General features: G+C 47.1%; 2 protein-coding genes across 2 annotated transcripts; both read left to right on the top strand.

Annotated features, from left to right (window-relative positions):
* The first annotated feature begins 4,783 nt into the window (after positions 1 to 4,783).
* LOC125552843 (protein WHAT'S THIS FACTOR 1 homolog, chloroplastic) lies at positions 4,784 to 7,185 on the top strand. Its single transcript, XM_048716536.1, has one exon. The coding sequence runs from the start codon at positions 4,988 to 4,990 to the stop codon at positions 6,473 to 6,475; it is 1,488 nt and encodes a 495-aa protein (XP_048572493.1). The 5' UTR covers positions 4,784 to 4,987; the 3' UTR covers positions 6,476 to 7,185.
* Positions 7,186 to 12,138: 4,953 nt separating this feature from the next.
* LOC125552842 (3-ketoacyl-CoA synthase 10) lies at positions 12,139 to 15,822 on the top strand. The gene is made up of 2 exons (XM_048716535.1): positions 12,139 to 12,667; positions 14,281 to 15,822. Exons 1-2 carry the CDS (start codon positions 12,263 to 12,265, stop codon positions 15,496 to 15,498), a joined length of 1,623 nt encoding a protein of 540 aa, XP_048572492.1. The 5' UTR covers positions 12,139 to 12,262; the 3' UTR covers positions 15,499 to 15,822.
* Positions 15,823 to 18,708: the final 2,886 nt, after the last annotated feature.

Here is an 18,708-nt window from a genome sequence, read left to right as displayed (position 1 = left end):
AAGCACATACCTTGACAAAGTTTTGAAAAAGTTCAAAAATGGATCAAGCAAAGAAAGGGTTCTTGCCTGTGTTACAAGGTGTAAAGTTGAGTAAGACTCAATGCCCGACCACTGCAGAAGATAGAGAGAAAATGAAAGATGTTCCCTATGCTTCAGCCATAGGCTCTATCATGTATGCAATGCTGTGTACTAGACCTGATGTTTGCCTTGCTATAAGTCTAGTAGGGAGGTACCAAAGTGATCCAGGAGTGGATCACTGGACAACGGTCAAGAACATCCTGAAATACCTGAAAAGGACTAAGGATATGTTTCTCATATATGAAGGTGACAAAGAGCTCATCGTAAAAGGTTACGTTGATGCAAGCTTTGACACTGATCCGAACGATTCTAAATCGCAAACCGGATACGTGTTTACATTAAACGGTGGAGCTGTCAGTTGGTGCAGTTCTAAACAAAGCGTTGTAGCGGGATCTACATGTGAAGCGGAGTACATAGCTGCTTCGGAAGCAGCAAATGAAGGAGTCTGGATGAAGGAGTTCATATCCGATCTAGGTGTCATACCTAGTGCATCGGGTCCAATGAAAATCTTTTGTGACAATACTGGTGCAATTGCCTTGGCAAAGGAATCCATATTTCACAAGAGAACCAAGCACATCAAGAGACGCTTCAATTCCATCCAGGATCTAGTCCAGGTGGGAGACATAGAGATTTGCAAGATACATACGGATCTGAATGTTGCAGACCCGTTGACTAAGCCTCTTCCACGAGCAAAACATGATCATCACCAAAGCTCCATGGGTGTTAGAATCATTACTGTGTAATCTAGATTATTGACTCTAGTGCAAGTGGGAGACTGAAGGAAATATGCCCTAGAGGCAATAATAAAGTTATTATTTATTTCCTTATATCATGATAAATGTTTATTATTCATGCTAGAATTGTATTAACCGGAAACATAATACTTGTGTGAATACATAGACAAACAGAGTGTCACTAGTATGTCTCTACTTGACTAGCTCGTTAATCAAAGATGGTTATGTTTCCTAACCATGAACAAAGAGTTGTTATTTGCTTAAAGGGATCACATCATTGGGTGAATGATCTGATTGACATGACCCATTCCATTAGCTTAGCACCCGATCGTTTAGTATGTTGCTATTGCTTTCTTCATGACTTATACATATTCCTATGACTATGAGATTATGCAACTCCCGTTTGCCAGAGGAACACTTTGTGTGCTACCAAACGTCACAACGTAAATGGGTGATTATAAAGGTGCTCTACAGGTGTCTCCAAAGGTACATGTTGGGTTGGCGTATTTCGAGATTAGGATTTGTCACTTCGATTGTCGGGGAGGTATCTCTGGGCCCTCTCGGTAATACACATCACATAAGCCTTGCAAGCAATGCAACTAATGAGTTAGTTGTGAGATGATGTATTACGGAACGAGTAAAGAGACTTGCCGGTAACGAGATTGAACTAGGTATGGGATACTGACGATCGAATCTCGGGCAAGTAACATACCGATGACAAAGGGAACAACGTATGTTGTTATGCGGTCTGACCGATAAAAGATCTTCGTAGAATATGTAGGAGCCAATATGAGCATCCAGGTTCCGCTATTGGTTATTGACCGGAGACGTGTCTCGGTCATGTCTACATTGTTCTTGAACCCGTAGGGTCCGCACGCTTAAGGTTTCGATGACAGTTATATTATGAGTTTATGAGTTTTGATGTACCGAAGTTAGTTCAGTGTTCCGGATGTGATCACGGACATGACGAGGAGTCTCGAAATGGCCGAGACATAAAGATTGATATATTGAACCGGTGCGCCATTAGTATATAGTAGTGGCACACTGTTTCCATGGTGCGCCATTAGTATCAATCCTATCTATAGCCTTTTTCCTAGTAGTGTAGAGGCGAAGTTGGGGGTAGGAGACGACGCCATTGATGGATTTCTTAATGCAGCCTATCGGCAGGTAAGCGATGTACTTTGGTTTGGCTTAACTATTTTGGAGTAGGATTTCTGATGAATGCTATCTGTTGTGTACTCTCATCCGCACCAGATTCCATGTGCTTTAAGAGGTGGAGGACAATGAAGCGCCCATGGATCTGCGACCTTACACGGTGGCTGCTTTGGTGGGGGAGCTGGAACAAGCGCCGGTGCCAGTCTTAAGTGTAGACGCTTAGATCTGGGATGAAGAAGGGAGAACTCAACCCAGGTGTCCGAGCAGTTGACCGGCAAGATGGACCTGCAAGCCCGGGGATGGACTAAGAGTAAGAGGTTAGTGCATAACTGAAATCCCCTATTGATTTCCACTTGCCTGGTATACGTCATTGACATGGAAGTATGTGGTGTTCATTGTTAGTCTACCAGCAGTCTGCATATAGATTTGGGAGCTCTACGGGTGACTTGTGTTGAGACAAGTAATTCTTTTTCTTACACTTGTGAACTGTCTGAAAACACCACTTCAGTAAAGCTTCATATCTGGGTTTCAGTTGTGGGCAGTAATTTGGTGGATATTTCTGTATTGCTATTCTGGCATTGAATTATTGCAATCTAGTGATGTCACTGTCGAATGGTATAAATACTTGACTTCTGTGAAGACATACTTGGGCTGAGTATGGACCGGCTCAGCGGCACCGGGCAGTACACCATGTCCAAATAGGATGACCGCTTTAGAGAAAGCAATAAGGGAAATCATGGACAATCAAACTGAGAATGTAATTGTATTTGTACCGATGATGGGAACGAGTTCACAGATTCTCTGACTTAGCCGAGACTATGGCAGAGGGATGTCAAATTCATATAATTGTTCATGCGCCATCCGACGGCAGCAAGCAAAGCCCATGGACACACAGCGTTGTCGGCCTAGAAGGGTGATGCTGCCCAGTCCAACGCGTAGGCGACGCAGGAAAAACGGCGCGAGGCAGCCGAAGTATGAATGAAGGAACCGATCACCAGGCTGCCGAAGGATGAGCTGCTCTGCTCTTGTGAGAGATGTTAAATTTTGTAGTGTTCATTTTACCATTCTGTAATGTGCACTTATGTTGCTGCTCAATTCAGTTCCCTTCTCCCACTTGCATTTCATAGTCATGTCCAGTTTAGTGAGCAAAGTCTCTAAAATTCAGCTCATTCAATTATAGCATTCATTCACAACAACCACACTGAGTGATCTCAACCCCTTTTGCCATACTCAATTCTGTTATCAATTTTACAACATTAAGTGATGTGCTCACAAATTGACAATGTCAATGACCTGCTCTTAATTTACAACATCATTGATATGCTCAAAAAATGATAATGTCAATGATCTGCTCTCAAAGTAGTCTATAGTCTGAAACTCTCTTGTTGTTTTGTGTAAATCAGTTTACAATCTGAAACTCAACTGATGTTTGCTTGTAAATCAGTTAACAATGTGCTCTCAATTTCCAGGCTAGCTTCGCCGGCGCCTGCTCGACGGAGTGGTGCATCCATGGCAGCCGCGGCCGTCCTCCTCTTGCGATGGTGCGGGGTCAGCGATGTGGTGCTTGGTTAGCGCCTCCAGCAACAGCGGCGCGACCTCGCGGCGTGATACAACCATGACTTGTAGCCAAGGCAGCGGCAGTCGTCCTCCCGGGGCGATCGCGAGCAATGGCGACGGTGAGCGACGGGTTGTTTATGGGCTGCACAGCATTGTTGTTATTCTTATTTGTTTTCACCTTGCTGCTGTCGAATGACGCATGTGATTTGGATTAGACGTCCATCTAGCAATCAGAAGATTTTGTTGAGTTTGGCCCCGATGGTGAGTTGAGAACCATTGGGTGAAGATGTGTGTGACACATCATCATTTACAAGGAGGGCTAAATGTATGGTAAGTAGGCAATCAGGTGGCGGCACGTCTGCGATCTCCATTTTCTGGTACCTGTACAGACTTGTTAGTTATGTTGTGTCCAGGAGAAGAAACTAATCACATACAAACATGTTTAGGAAGAGCTGATGTACGTACATGTTTGAAATGCTGGGCTATGAATTCATGGAGAGGATTATGCACAATAGTTTTTCTAGATTTGTGAGATGTGGACGTGTGATTATGGACAAGTTCAGCTCGCTGGTGTGGGCGTGATTGGATGCAACAGTGTGGTGATGCTGCAGCTCAATTACGTCTTTAGCTGAACTTTTGTTGCTTGTGAACGACCTGAATTTCTAGAAACATACAACTCTTGAATAAGATTACTTGTTGCTGCAAGAGTTTAATGCGTTCTGCATTGATAACAGTCTTATGGACATGTTTAGCTCCATCCCCATGTCTGCTGATTTGTGAAGGAGATTTGTGTCAATTCTAATTTTAAAATACATAGGCAGGAGCCGACGGACATGACTGCAAGTAGTCAGTCCATTAGTACAGAATCTGGATATCGTCATGCACATCCGAGCCGGTCGACACGGCGTGGACGGCGTCACATTTATTATCTGACAGAAGTGGGCAAGGGGACAGAAAACTGGCGGAATACAAAAATAATACTCGATGCTATACAGCCCAGGTCGGGAATCTCAAAGTGAGTTCACGATGCAGATAGCGAGAGTATCTGAGCTCGTGCTCAGAACATCACTTTCCGGCACGCGGCGGCTATGCGACGGGGAGAGCACACGGCGGGGTCCTGGTACAGTCGAGTCACCGGCACGCGGCGGCTAAGCGATGGGATGTTTTGGCACTGGGCCGGCTAAAAAGTTTTTTATTGGGCTGTCCAGCTGAGTTCATATGGGCCGGTGCAGTCCATTCTGGGCCTTTATCTTTGCCCTACCCCGTCACTCTCTCGCCCTGGAGCTCCCGGCGCCGTGCGGCGTTCTCCGTTCCTCTCCGGCCCTCCAGCCTCCTCCGCCACCTCCCCCTCTCGCCGCCGATCAGCAGCGCATTAGCTTGGGACCTCGACCCAATCCTCCTCCGGGTGAACTCATACCATCGTTTTACCCCTCTCCGATTCTTTTCCGTCGGCACCGCACGCCATGCGCGCCACGTGTTCGCGCAAATGCCTGGCCGAGCTGCTCGGCCGCCTTGGCCAGGTCCAGGCGCAGGGCCAACCGCGCTGCCCCTCCCAGCTATCTCCCGCGCGCTCCATGACGCGCGGCCGGAGCGTGAACGAGCGGAGCAAGAAGAAGCGCGTGAACGACCTCGAGGTGGTCATCGAGCGCTGCAAGGTGGTCTCCAAGGTGCTCGCCGTGGTGGACGCGCTCAAGATGGAGGAGGAGCACGTCACCCCTCTCAAGCGCCTCGAGATCCTGCGCCCGCAGCTCGGGCTCGCCAAGCCGCACAAGGTCGCCCACTTCGTGCACAGCTCGCCGCAGCTCTTCGAGGTCTGCCGCGACAGCCGCGGCGTCATGTGGGCCGGCCTCTCGCCGCAGGCCGAGGCGCTCGTCGAGGAGGAGGCGCGCCTGCTGCAGGAGCACTCCCCCACGGCTGCGGAGTACGTGACCAGGCTGCTCATGATGTCGGTGCAACGGCGCCTGCCCGTTGACAAGATCGCGCATTTCCGGCGTGACATGGGGCTTCCTCATGATTTCCGGGCACGGTGGGTGCACTTGTTCCCTGAGCTCTTCAGGTTGGTCACACTGGAGGATGGCGACTACTTGGAGCTTGTTTCCTGGAACCCAAACTGGGCGGTCACTGAGCATGAGAAGAATATGGCAGCATTGGCTGGTAACACCGATGCCAATTCCAATGCTAGTACACCAGGAGAGCTCTCACTTCCATTCCAGATGAAGTTCCCACCAGATTTTAAAAGTTACTACAAATTTAGAGGAAAAGCTCATCACTATGTGAAAACCGGCAATACCGAGCAGTTTCAGAAGACAACCTACCTGTCCCCTTATGCAGAGGCAAAAGGTTTGACCCCTGGATCTCATGAGTTTGACAAGAGGGCAGTCGCGGTGATGCACGAGATACTGAGCTTCACATTGGAGAAGAGGCTGGTAACTGACCACCTGACGCATTTCCGCCGTGAGTTTGTTATGCCACAGAAGCTGATGAGGTTGCTACTGAAGCATTATGGTATCTTTTATGTGTCTGAGAGGGGGAAGCGGCTGAGCGTGTTCTTGACAGAGGCATATGATGGGACAGAGTTGATAAAAAAGGCTCCGTTGGTAAGGTGGAGAGAGAAGGTCCTTCGACTTACTGGTTACAGAGGAAAAAACAAGAATATTGGAAAAGTTCATGAGTCGTCTGATTCTGAGCACTGTTTGTTCGGTGCGAGCTCATCAACATGTGGCGGTGGTAGCAGTGATGACGATGATGCTGATACTATATTGCATGTTGAAAGTGAAGATTCAGATGATTTCTTGGATGATGGCACTCTTACAGATGATGGTGAGATGGATGATGGTGACATCGATGATGGTCAGATGGATGATGCTGGGATGGGTTTTTCTAGTGAGAAACATGTTGAGATGGTTTTAGGAGATGTAAGTGATTATGCAGAGTCAGTGAAATCCAGTTAGCAGCCTACTAGCCTAACATAGTGAACACTTCTGTTTTTCCGTTTCCTGAACATTAAGCTCACAAGCGAGCAGGAAGGTTTCATATGCGAGCTTGTTTAGGGATTTGTTTGCTGATGTTGATGATATTGTGGTCAATGATCCAAACATGGCTGGACATCCTGGAAAGACAACGCTGCAGGATCTCATAACATCTACCCCCTGTCTTGAGCAACCATGGTGATGCTGTTGTTTACTACCTGGTGTCGAAGGTTGACTTTGAATATTGGCAAGCATGGATGATTGGCATTGATATGAAAACAAAGACTCTGCAAGGGAGTGGCCTTGCTTTCCACCGATAGATCCCTCTATTCCAGTCCTGCCTACCATGCATGTTCACTCTCTGGATATCTGGGGCTTACTCTTTACAATGACGGTGCTTGTAGGAGTGCCTGCTCTTAGTCCTTTAGTTGACCAGTCATGTTTTTTCAGCTCATGTATCAGTATGGACGTATTTGGGCTGGAATGTTTGTTCTGCACCGTTTGTGATCGTTCATCTACTAGCGGTGGAACCTGAGTAGGAACCATGTGTTTTAATGCACATTGGCATCTATGATAATTTGATCTCAACCAGACTTATCATAACAGACGTAAGGTTAGCCATGTCGTATTGCTGTAAAACTGCCTGCATCGAGTGATAATTCCGTGCTGATTAGTGTAGTTTTTCACTTTTACTGGTTGGCAGACACTAATGCTAAGTCTAAAATTGCACTTGTATTTCTTATTTTTCTACATTTCTACTTTATCCACGCTTGCAAAATATTCACATACAGTTCTTTTCTGCTACAGCTGAGCATAATACTTTTCTTACTTTCCCCTCTGCCAAAAAGGGCAACTCGTTGTGCCCTTATACCTCCTTAAATTTACAGAAGGGACATTTATTAATTGCATTTCTAATTGTTGGTAATGGTACATTGGTATCTCTTATGTGTCTCAGACAAGGCAAGCCCCTAAGCATGTTCTTGACGAGGCATATTATGGGACAGATTTTCTTAGAAAAAGGTGTTGCTATTGCGGTGGAAGGAGAAGGCCATTAACTTACTGATTAGAAAGGACATAGGAAGAATAGTACAAAATGTTATGGATCGGCTGGTTCAGCAGACTATTTGTTTGGTGCTTGTGGATTGTGGTGGACTGGTGATGATGATGATGATGATGATGATGATGCTATATTGAATCTCAAAAGTGATGAGCCAGATGATGTCTTGGATGAGGGTACTCTTTCAGAGGATGCTGAGATGTAGATAGGTTATAGTGGGTTTAAGTGATTATACAGAGTGAGTTAGTGAAATCCGGTTAGTAACCCAATATAAAGAACAATTTCCTGTTTTAGTCCTGGACATCAAGCCCTTAAGTGATTCTGATAATTATTTCAGAATTAGAGCTATGGTTGGTTTCTATCTTGATGCTTAGGTGTACATATTATATTCCCCTCGCTCATTACTTCCAGACTTGGTGTTTGACATGCTGTCCCAAGCTTGAACACAGACTGCATATTTCAGACTTGCATTGATTGTTTCTTATGCTGATCTACTTGTTCTGCTTTTTTCTTCAAAAAAGACCATTGTGGTGAATATTCCTCAGAACGTTGTGTATGACATTATCCAAGCAATCTACTGTGAAGCGAGCCCTGTCCTTTTCTGACTTCAGCAATCCAGGGATGGATTCAAAATTCTGGTATGTACTATATATTTCTGTGTCAAGTACCAATTCTTAAACAATGTCTTCACATATCAGCAGTAAGAACATGTTAATTCAGTTTGCAAAATGAAATCTCCAATGACATTGTGATTTGCTTACACTACAATTGTATTGAGCAACAAGGCTATAGCAAATGGCACAGAAAAAATCTATATAGGGGGACACTAAAAGTTGAGACCACATTCTCGTGTACATGCATCTTCTCCTGATTTTGGGTGTTGAAACAACTTAACAGTTGATGTCTAGATCTTCATCTTGAACCAATAGTTCTAGTCAGTGTTGAGCTTGAGCTCAAATGCTCTTGGGCGAATCCTGACTGTAGACTGAAACTCCATGGGTAATCTTTCTAAGCCTCATAATATGTAATCCATGTTGTTGTGGCTATGGTTTTGCCAGAGTTTATATGTTTTGTAAAGTGCGCACTGCCTTGTTGGTTAGCAACAGCGTGTAATATTAGGTGTATTTCACGAGTTGTTTGGTCCCCTTGATTTGTTTCTGTTCTTCTGTTAGTTGGTCTTGCACTGTACATTGTACTCCACTGCCCACCCCGTTACAGCGAAAAAGTCGTAAATAGAAGGGGAAATACATCACCTATCAAAATTAGTTTTGCACTGCCTGTGTACAGTTTCAGCAATTTGGCTAAACCGTGGTCATCTTTTGCGAGTTATGATATGCCATCTCTCACACCGGCCAGCAAATCCTTCTCGATGCCAGACATGCCATGCTACTGTATTGGCCATCTCTGGCCCAAGCATGCTGGTTATCCTATATGTGGCATGCATGTAGCTGAAAGGAATCTACTTACCTACCTATATGTGTCAAGATTAAACAACACAAGTACTATTTCTCACAGCATCTGAAGTAGTAGTGTAGAAAGAGGGAATACTGTATGTTTCTTTCTCATGTTTTTCTTTCTTGCGGGTGGTTTCTTTCTCATTTTGGCTTCGGGGTGGAAAAAGAACAGCTGTAGCATGTAGGAGTGCATATCCATTGGCACCCTTGATAATAACCACATGTACATAACTACGTCTCACTGACAATTTCTAAACAGAGTCTTCACACACTTTTGATCTGTAAAAAAATTGCTAACTCGTTTTGCAAGAAGGAAATTTTGAATGAGTAGTGATCATTGACTAATAAGGGGCTATAACAGAAACAGATGGCATAGCAAAAATCTGTGTGTGTGTGTGTGTTACAAATGATCTCAAGAACTTCATCTTGATCCAATACTTGTAGCCATTCCTGAGCCTGAGCTCAGATGCTCATGATGAAACTCTGACTGTAGACTTAAACTCCTTGAGAAACCTTTGTAAGCCCGATTATTTCTATGCTGTTGGTGCTACAGCTTTGCCAGAGTTGATGCGGTGTATCAAGTACACAGTGTCTTGTTGGTCAGCAACAACAGCCTGTAAAACTATTAGCCGTATTTCAGGAGTTATTTGGTCCCCTCAGCTCGCTTTCTTCTGTTATCGAATAAGTCGTAGGTTCTACACCATACTCCTTCTCCTCGTATGGATCCTTTTTTTTTCTCCTTCTCCTCGTAGAAAGAGGAGTACATGATGACACGCATATTGTTAACAGTCTCAGCAATTTTGCTAAACTGTGGCCTGTGAATATGTTGAGTTATGGTATTGCCTGGCATGTTCCGTTTTGTCTTTCATCTATGATGATGATGATGATGATATGCCATCTCTCTCTCACACACAACTGGCCAGCAAATTTGCTGTGGATGCCAACATGCCATGCTGCTACTGTATTGGGCATCTCCTGCCCAAGCATGCTCGTTAATAAGTTAGCGAAGGTAGTGCTGTTTTTGCCTCTAAAAAAGGGGGTACTGTTTCGTGCTGGATGCAGCTGAAAAGAATCCACTTACCTACCTATATGTGTGTTAAAATTAAGCAACACAAGCACTGCCATTTCTCATGCTAGCCTCAAGATGGAAAAAAGAGAACAGCTGTAGCATGTACATACAGATCCAACTAATTCTTGCGGATGATTTACATTTTTTTTTGAATTGTTGGTGCCATTGATAACTCCCTTGTCCCTGACAGAGTGCATTGCCTTTGATATTTTTGTCAGGGAAAAATATCACCGGCCGGAAGTATAGTGCATGGAAGGATTCTTCATTCATCCACCTCCACCACCACTGGCTCTGGCTCTGGCTCCGTGTTCCTGCGAGAAAACATGCTCACATGGCGAGCAGAGGGTCGGCTTAACGCGAGCACATGGGCGTAGTACGTGCACGGCCGGCACGAATTTATTTCCTGGATGGGTGCAACCATGAATGTTGTTACCGCACTGCACAAGGCAGATCTCCCCATCCATCCATCCCTCCAACCGGCCATACCAGACGCGTATTGGGATGGCGCCATCACAAGGGCCAGTTCATCGGATCGCATGAGACCAGCGCGGCATATCGTCGGCGAATCCGGATATTCTCGCCTTTGCTCGCTCGTATGGGCTTATGGACATTTGCCACTTGAAAGATCGGTCAGTGCATCATTTTCTCCATGGTTTCTTGTTGGAAGTTGGAGCAGAGAGAGGAGGTTCGTCTTCCATGGACTAGTTTTACATACTAGTACGTACATGATCTGGAAGCAGCTGCAGCCTGGGGGAGCGCGGGACACTTCTCGCCGGAAAACGGCATTTGCAAATCGCAGCAGTCCGCGTCGAAAAATGCCCAAAACCGCTCGTGCTAATCCCTTTGATTTGGCGCCTCTTGATTGGTTGGATCGCAGGCCGTGGACTGGTGGTCGAACTGAGACCGTGACAGGATTTCTTTTCTTTCAGTGCGTGATGGAGAAATGCGGGCGCAGATCATGGTCATGGTTTATGAGAAAGGGAGAGGATCGAGTTTTCTAGTTAGGTTTCAAAGTCTAGCTCCCAACGGCGCACACACATATATGCATGCACTATACTACTAGCATGACCAATCAAACGATTAAATGGAGAGCATTTTGGTGGCGAAAGAGTAGTTAGCTGTTGCTGCCCAGGTTCAGAGTTTCGTCAAAACTGTTGCTTCTGGTTTGAAAATCTGTACACAGGGCTTGACCATTTCAAATTTGTGAATAATCGATTGAGCTTGGGATGGCAATGCATTTTCGTGGACGTACGGGGACTAGTGAAGATGCATGGGCTGGCGCCAGAAGACTAGGCCTGGTTTGCTGACAGTGGTGCTGCATGCATGCAGGCTGCTACTACACGGCTACACCGCTACACCTAATAAAGAGGCCGTCCATGAAATGAAATGAATCTGATCTGATGAGCCGGCCTCTTCATTCTGCCATCACGATTCACGCAATCAATAAAGGTCCGGCTACAGCTAGCCTGCCGCGCTGCGCAAATGCCAGATCCAATCCACTTCATCTTCATCCCAGTACTCCTCATCAAAACCTTAAAAATATTGCTATCACCCCATACAAACACTAAAATGAAAACTATCCGTTCCATGTAATAAAACAGTAAAAATAGCAGGAACTAGAGCATATATATTTTGTTCTTTCAACGGCCGAAAACAAAACCTTTTCTGGTGTCACAGCACAGGCGGACTCCAAATGCGAAACGCATGCAGCTGAGGCGTGCCGCGCACAAGAAAGCAATCACCTTGCACATTTTCCTCCCCGGAGCCGCACATGTTGCCGCAAAAGCTAGCTGATCCCCAGCAGCGCTGTGCGCTCCGGGGCAACATGTCAGCCTCACAGCACGAGAGAGGCCACTTGACCATGCATGCATGCATGCATGAACGAGTCTGAAGTCTGAACACCCAGCACCATGCCCCCAAGCAACCAAGCTAGCTCCTCTCCCCTCTCTGGTGGCTTGTGCTCTGCTCCCTAATGGCATTAACTGCCACCCAACAACCCGCCCACCCACCATCTCCTCCCCAACCCAACCCCAGCCCCAGCCCCAGCCCCAGCAGCAACGCAACGCAACGCCACCATCCCTAGCTATATCTAAACACCCAGCACTCCCACTCCCTCCCACCCTCACCACCACCACCGCCCATCCATCGGTCGGCTCGCCGCCACCAGTCGAGCCCGCCCGACCCCGGCCATGGCGCGGGAGGAGCTGTCGACGGAGATCGTGAACCGCGGCGTGGAGCCGTCGGGCCCGGACGCCGGGTCGCCGACCTTCTCGGTGCGCGTGCGCCGCCGGCTGCCCGACTTCTTGCAGTCGGTGAACCTCAAGTACGTGCGGCTCGGCTACCACTACCTGCTGAGCCACGGCGTGTACCTGGCCACCATCCCGGTGATCGTGCTGGTGTGCGGCGCCGAGGTGGGCAGCCTCAGCCGCGACGAGCTGTGGCGCAAGGTGTGGGACGAGGCCACCTACGACCTCGCCACCGTGCTCGCCTTCCTCGCCGTCCTCGCCTTCACCATCTCCGTCTACATCATGTCCCGCCCCAGGCCCATCTACCTCATCGACTTCGCCACCTACAAGCCCGCCGACGAACTCAAGGTAAACCTACTCCTAATCCTAATCTCCTCATCCTTACTCGTACTCTTAGTTTTTTACTGCTTAGTTAATTACAGAGCACTGCATCCATTTGCATGCGAGCATATGTTATACCGTACATGCTAAATATCGATCCGGATCGATCGTGCAGGTATATGGATCACAAGTGAAGGTTTGTTTTTTTGGTAGGATTTCTTTTTGCTAATTAATTCCAGACACGAAATGTTGATGAGTCTAGCATTAGGTGTAAAAAAGTTTGGAAAAAGTTAGATGAGAGAAATGTTTGGGAGCAGAGATATGGATGTATTAGCAGTTTCTTGGGCGGAAGATCGATCTCTCGAGGTCGACATGTGTAATCGCACAAGTCACGTTTGGCACACACGAGTTTTGCGTGAGACGTATACTAGATGGAATCCTATGGAATTCCCTCGCGTGCTAATCTACCTATCTTCCCAACGGGGCCTCCTCACTAGATAACATGAATGCGAAAAACATGTCCCGAAATACTTTAGTCAGTACCAATCTAGCCATCTTCGCGTACTAATCTAGATATCTTCTGAACGGGGTCTCACCAGAGTACTACTAGCTAGTTTCACCCTTATATTGTACTACTAGAAAATACTTTGTCTTCAGCTAAAAAGATGCTGGCCCATGCTGAATTAATTACTTGGAAGAATGCAAAGGGCTATGCAGCTGTGATAATCAAACGGAGTAAAATGTTACGGGGTAAAGAAAATGACAGAAAAGTTACTGTCATGTTTTGTAAAGTAACAAACCAACAAAGTACACAAGTACTCCCTCCGTTCCTAAATATTTATCTTTCTAGAGATTCTAACAAGTGACTACATACAAAGCAAAATGAGTGAATCTGCACTTTAAAACATGTCTATATACATCCATGTGTGGTAGTCCATTTAAAAACTCTAAAAAGAAAAATATTTTCTGGTGAGCTTTGCATTCTCCCAAACTGATTGAATACATCTCTTTCAACTTTTCTGTTAGGCAACTACTCTTCCACATTTCTTTTATACGGTTATATATATTTGGTATACGTAGATGTGGATCCAGGCAAGCGAAATTACGTGTACCCGTACCTGCCCCTGCCCCTCCATTAATACGCTCCCAGTGCTGCCCAGCTGCCACCAATCAGACTAGCTAGCTATCAATGTTGCATTAACTAACTTTTTTTTATGGTTGCATTAACTAACTTTGTATAATGGGAGCAGTAATACTACTGTTGAGTATGGGCGATCGAGTCAGGCTGAAAAGTCGGTTTGGTGTTGGACCGTAGACGGCATATCTGGGCCCGGCCCGGCCCTTGTGAATGAATTAGTGAGCGGGGGCGGCCCGGAAGTTATGACGACGGACGGCTGGGGTACGTCGGCCGGTCGCCCAATACGGTTGGCAGCTCCCGCGCACACGCACAATCAATGACCCACCCTCGTTGCAAAAATAAAAAAATAAAAAATAAAAAATCAATGACCCGCCCACCAAACCAATCTTCTTCTGAAAATGAAAATGAAAGAATTTTTTTAGATAGATATTATGTTGTGCGTCTTGTTCACGTTGTGATCTCGGCTCCGGCCGCTGGATGGATCGTCGGCGAGGAAATGCAGGTGTCCAAGGCGGAGTTCATCGAGCTGGCGCGCAAGTCGGGCAAGTTCGACGAGGAGAGCCTGGCGTTCCAGGCGCGGCTGCTGGCCAAGTCCGGCATCGGGGACGAGTCCTACATGCCGCGCTGCGTCTTCCAGCCCGACGCCAACTGCGCCACCATGAAGGAGGGCCGCGCCGAGGCCTCCGCCGCCATGTTCGCCGCGCTCGACGAGCTCTTCGACAAGTGCCGCGTCCGCCCCAAGGACGTCGGCGTGCTCGTCGTCAACTGCAGCCTCTTCAACCCCACGCCCTCCCTCTCCGCCATGATCGTCAACCACTACAAGATGCGCGGCAACATCCTCAGCTACAACCTGGGGGGCATGGGCTGCAGCGCGGGCGTCATCTCCATCGACCTGGCGCGCGACATGCTCCAGGCCAGCGGCGCCGGGCTCGCCGTCGTGGTGAGCACCGAGGCGGTGTCATTCACGTGGTACGCCGGGAAGCGCCGCTCCATGCTCATCCCCAACGCCTTCTTCCGCGCGGGCGCCGCCGCCGTGCTGCTGTCCAACCGCCGCAGGGACTTCCGCCGCGCCAAGTACCAGCTGGAGCACGTGGTGCGCACGCACAAGGGCGCCGACGACCGCGCCTTCCGCTCCGTGTACCAGGAGGAGGACGAGCAGCGGATCAAGGGCCTGTCCATCAGCCGCGACCTGGTGGAGGTCGGCGGCCACGCGCTCAAGACCAACATCACCACCCTCGGCCCGCTGGTGCTGCCCTTCTCGGAGCAGCTCCTCTTCTTCGCCGGCGTGCTGTTCCGCCACCTCTACCCGTCCAAGACGTCCACCCCGCCGCCGCCGGCCGCCAACGGGGACACCTCGGCCGCCGCGCCCTACATCCCGGACTTCAAGCGCGCGTTCGAGCACTTCTGCATGCACGCGGCCAGCCGCGACGTGCTGGAGCACCTGCAGCGCAACCTGGGCCTCCGCGACGCCGACCTGGAGGCCTCCCGCGCCGCGCTGCACCGCTTCGGCAACACCTCCAGCAGCAGCATCTGGTACGAGCTGGCCTACCTGGAGGCCAAGGGCCGCGTCCGCCGCGGCGACCGCGTGTGGCAGCTCGCCTTCGGCTCCGGGTTCAAGTGCAACAGCGCCGTGTGGCGCGCCGTCCGCCGCGTGCGCCGCCCGTCCAGGAGCCCGTGGCTGGACTGCGTCGACCAGTACCCGGCGCGCATGGACGCCTGACCCGATCGAGATGGCGAAGCAGGCGCACGTGCTAATAATTAAGCGAGGTAAAGGAACACGTCCGTCGTCGTCGCGCCCGCGTTGGGTAAGTGCAGGCTAATGGAGATGATGCTATCGATTTGCATGTAACTGCATGCATGCAGTGCCGCTGGTTTAAGGTTTGAGCTTTGCTTAATTTGTGCTGGTGTTGTAGCGGTTATCTATTGTTAAGGGGTTTAATCATAGACTACGTACCATAATGCGCAAGTGTATGTGCGCGCTCTTGTGAAACTTATGTGAACTTGATTATCTACGTGCAATTTCATTACTTTGGACTTTGGACTACTGTTATCTATGTGCAATTTCATTACTTTGGACCTTTTTATATAAGTTGGGTGTCTCTTATGGATGGGATACTCATATGTAAATCATCTTCCCTTATGTTCTATAGCGTTCTTACATTATAGAAAAGAGGGAGTAGATACTTATAAATTACTAAAAGAGAAGGAGGCTAAGAGCATCTTCAACAGCCGTGCAACACGCGGCGCGTTAAAAAAAAACGTTTGCAGCGCGTTGATCGCGAGTTTTTGCGCGGCAAGGAGCGCTTGCTCCAGCGGCCGCTGCAAAATGCACGCTCGAGCCGCCCCAACAGACACGCTAAACTGCAGCACGCGCGAGCAGCCGACGCTTATCATATGTTGCATTTTGGAGACATGATGATATTTCAAACATCAAAACAAGACATGGCATAGTTTAAAATCACCTAAACAAGTTCATGACATAAAAGTTCACATTCATGCCCACAACATCATCCAACCAAGTTCATGACATAAAAGTTCCCACAAACGAATGACCCATCAACAATCATGCATCGTCCTCGTCTTCATCCTCCTCCTGCTCCGATCCATCATCCTCATCCGAAGACGATTCTTCCTCCCCCTCTTCATTGTCGCGCGCCGCATTGATGACCTACAAGTATAGGGGACCTATCGTAGTCTTTTCGATAAGTAAGAGTGTCGAACCCAACGAGGAGCAGAAGGAAATGATAAGCAGTTTTCAGCAAGGTATTCTCTGCAAGTACTGAAATAAGTGGTAACAGATAGTTTTGTGATAGGATAATTTGTAACGAGCAACAAGTAACAAAAGTAAATAAAGTGCAGCAAGGTGGCCCAATCCTTTTTGTAGCAAAGGACAAGCCTGGGCAAACTCTTATAAAGAGAAAAGCGCTCCCGAGGACACATGGGGATATCATCAAGCTAGTTTTCATCACGTTCGTATGATTCGCGTTCGGTACTTTGATAATTTGGTATGTGGGTGGACCGGTGCTTGGGTACTGTCCTTACTTGGACAAGCATCCCACTTATGATTAACCTCTATTGCAAGCATCCGCAACTACAACAAAAGTATTAAGGTAAACCTAACCATAGCATGAAACATATGGATCCAAATCAGCCCCTTACGAAGCAACACATAAACTAGGGTTTAAGCTTCTGTGACTCTAGCAACCCATCATCCACTTATTACTTCCCAATGCCTTCCTCTAGGCCCAAATAATGGTGAAGTGTCATGTAGTCAACGTTCACATAACACCACTAGAGGAGAGACAACATACATCTCATCAAAATATCGAATGAATACCAAATTCACATGACTACTAATAGCAAGACTTCTCCCATGTCCTCAGGAACAAACGTAACTACTCACAAAGCATATTCATGTTCATAATCAGAGGGGCATTAATATGCATATAGGATCTGAACATATGATCTTCCACAAAATAAACCAACTAGCATCAACTACAAGGAGTAATTAACACTACTAGCAACCTACTAGCACCAATCCCGGACTTGAAGACAAGAATTTGATACAAGAGATGAACTAGGGTTTTGAGAGGAGATGGTGCTGATGAAGATGTTGATGGAGATTGCCCTCTCCCGATGAGAGGAGTGTTGGTGATGACGATGGTGATGATTTCCCCCTCCCGGAGGGAAGTTTCCCTGGCAGAACAGCTCTGCCGGAGCCCTAGATTGGATCTGCCAAGGTTCCGCCTCGTGGCGGCGGAGTTTCTTCCGAGAAGATGGCTTATGATTTTTTTCTCATCGAAAGACTCCATATAGCAGAAGATGGACATCGAAGGGCCACCAGGGGGCCCACGAGGTAGGGGGCGCGCCCCCACCCTCGTGGGCAGGGTGTGGCCCCCCTGGTGAACTTCTTGCGCTCAGTATTTTTTTTATATTCTGAAAACGTCTTCCGTGAAGTTTCAGGACTTTTGGAGCTGTGCAGAATAGGTCTCTAATATTTGCTCCTTTTCTAGCCCAGAATCCCAGCTGCCGACATTCTCCCTCTTTATGTAAACCTTGTAAAATAAGAGAGAATAGGCATAAGTATTGTGACATAATGTGTAATAACAGCCCATAATGCAATAAATATCGATATAAAAGCATGATGCAAAATGGACGTATCAACTCCCCCAAGCTTAGACCTCGCTTGTCCTCAAGCGAAAGCCGAAATCGAAAAATATGTCCACATGTTTAGAGATAGAGGTGTCGATAAAAATAAAATACGGACATGAGGGCATCATGATCATTCTTAGAACAACAACTTATATAATTCTTGTCATATGATTTCTTATGCTAGAGTAATAATTCAATCACAATTTCAAGTATGAATCGTAAACTTCATTGAAAACTAACAAACTATAATCTCAGCCATTGGAGCAATTGCAATTTATCATAACATAGGAACGAGTCAATGTATAAGAGCTTTTCAGCAAGTCCACATACTGAACTATCATATGGTCTTTCACAATTGCTGACACTCACACAATACTTACGGGTATGGAGTTTTAATCGGACACAGAGAAAGATAGGGGCTTATAGTTTTTCCTCCCAACGTTTTACCTCAAGGGTAATGTCAACAATAATAGTTCATGAAAACTCACATCCAATTAGCCATATATATCAGGATCTTTCCAACATACTGTGCTTGCCAATGGATAAAATGTAAAAAGGAAGGGTGAAGATCACCATGACTCTTATGCAAGGTAGGGGATAAAAGTAAAATATAGGCCCTTCGCAGAGGGAAGCAGAGGTTGTCATGCGCTTTTATGGTTGGATGCACAAAATCTTAATGCGAAAGAATGTCACTTTATATTGCCACTTGTGATATGGATCGTATAAAGCTTATTTTCTCCCACACTAATAAGTCATACATATTTAGAGAGCAATTTTT

This window comes from Triticum urartu, chromosome 4, assembly GCF_003073215.2.
Source record: "Triticum urartu cultivar G1812 chromosome 4, Tu2.1, whole genome shotgun sequence".
Lineage (NCBI taxonomy): Eukaryota > Viridiplantae > Streptophyta > Magnoliopsida > Poales > Poaceae > Triticum > Triticum urartu.
Note: the sequence above shows the minus strand (reverse complement) of the source record. Positions and strands in the feature narration are given on the sequence as shown.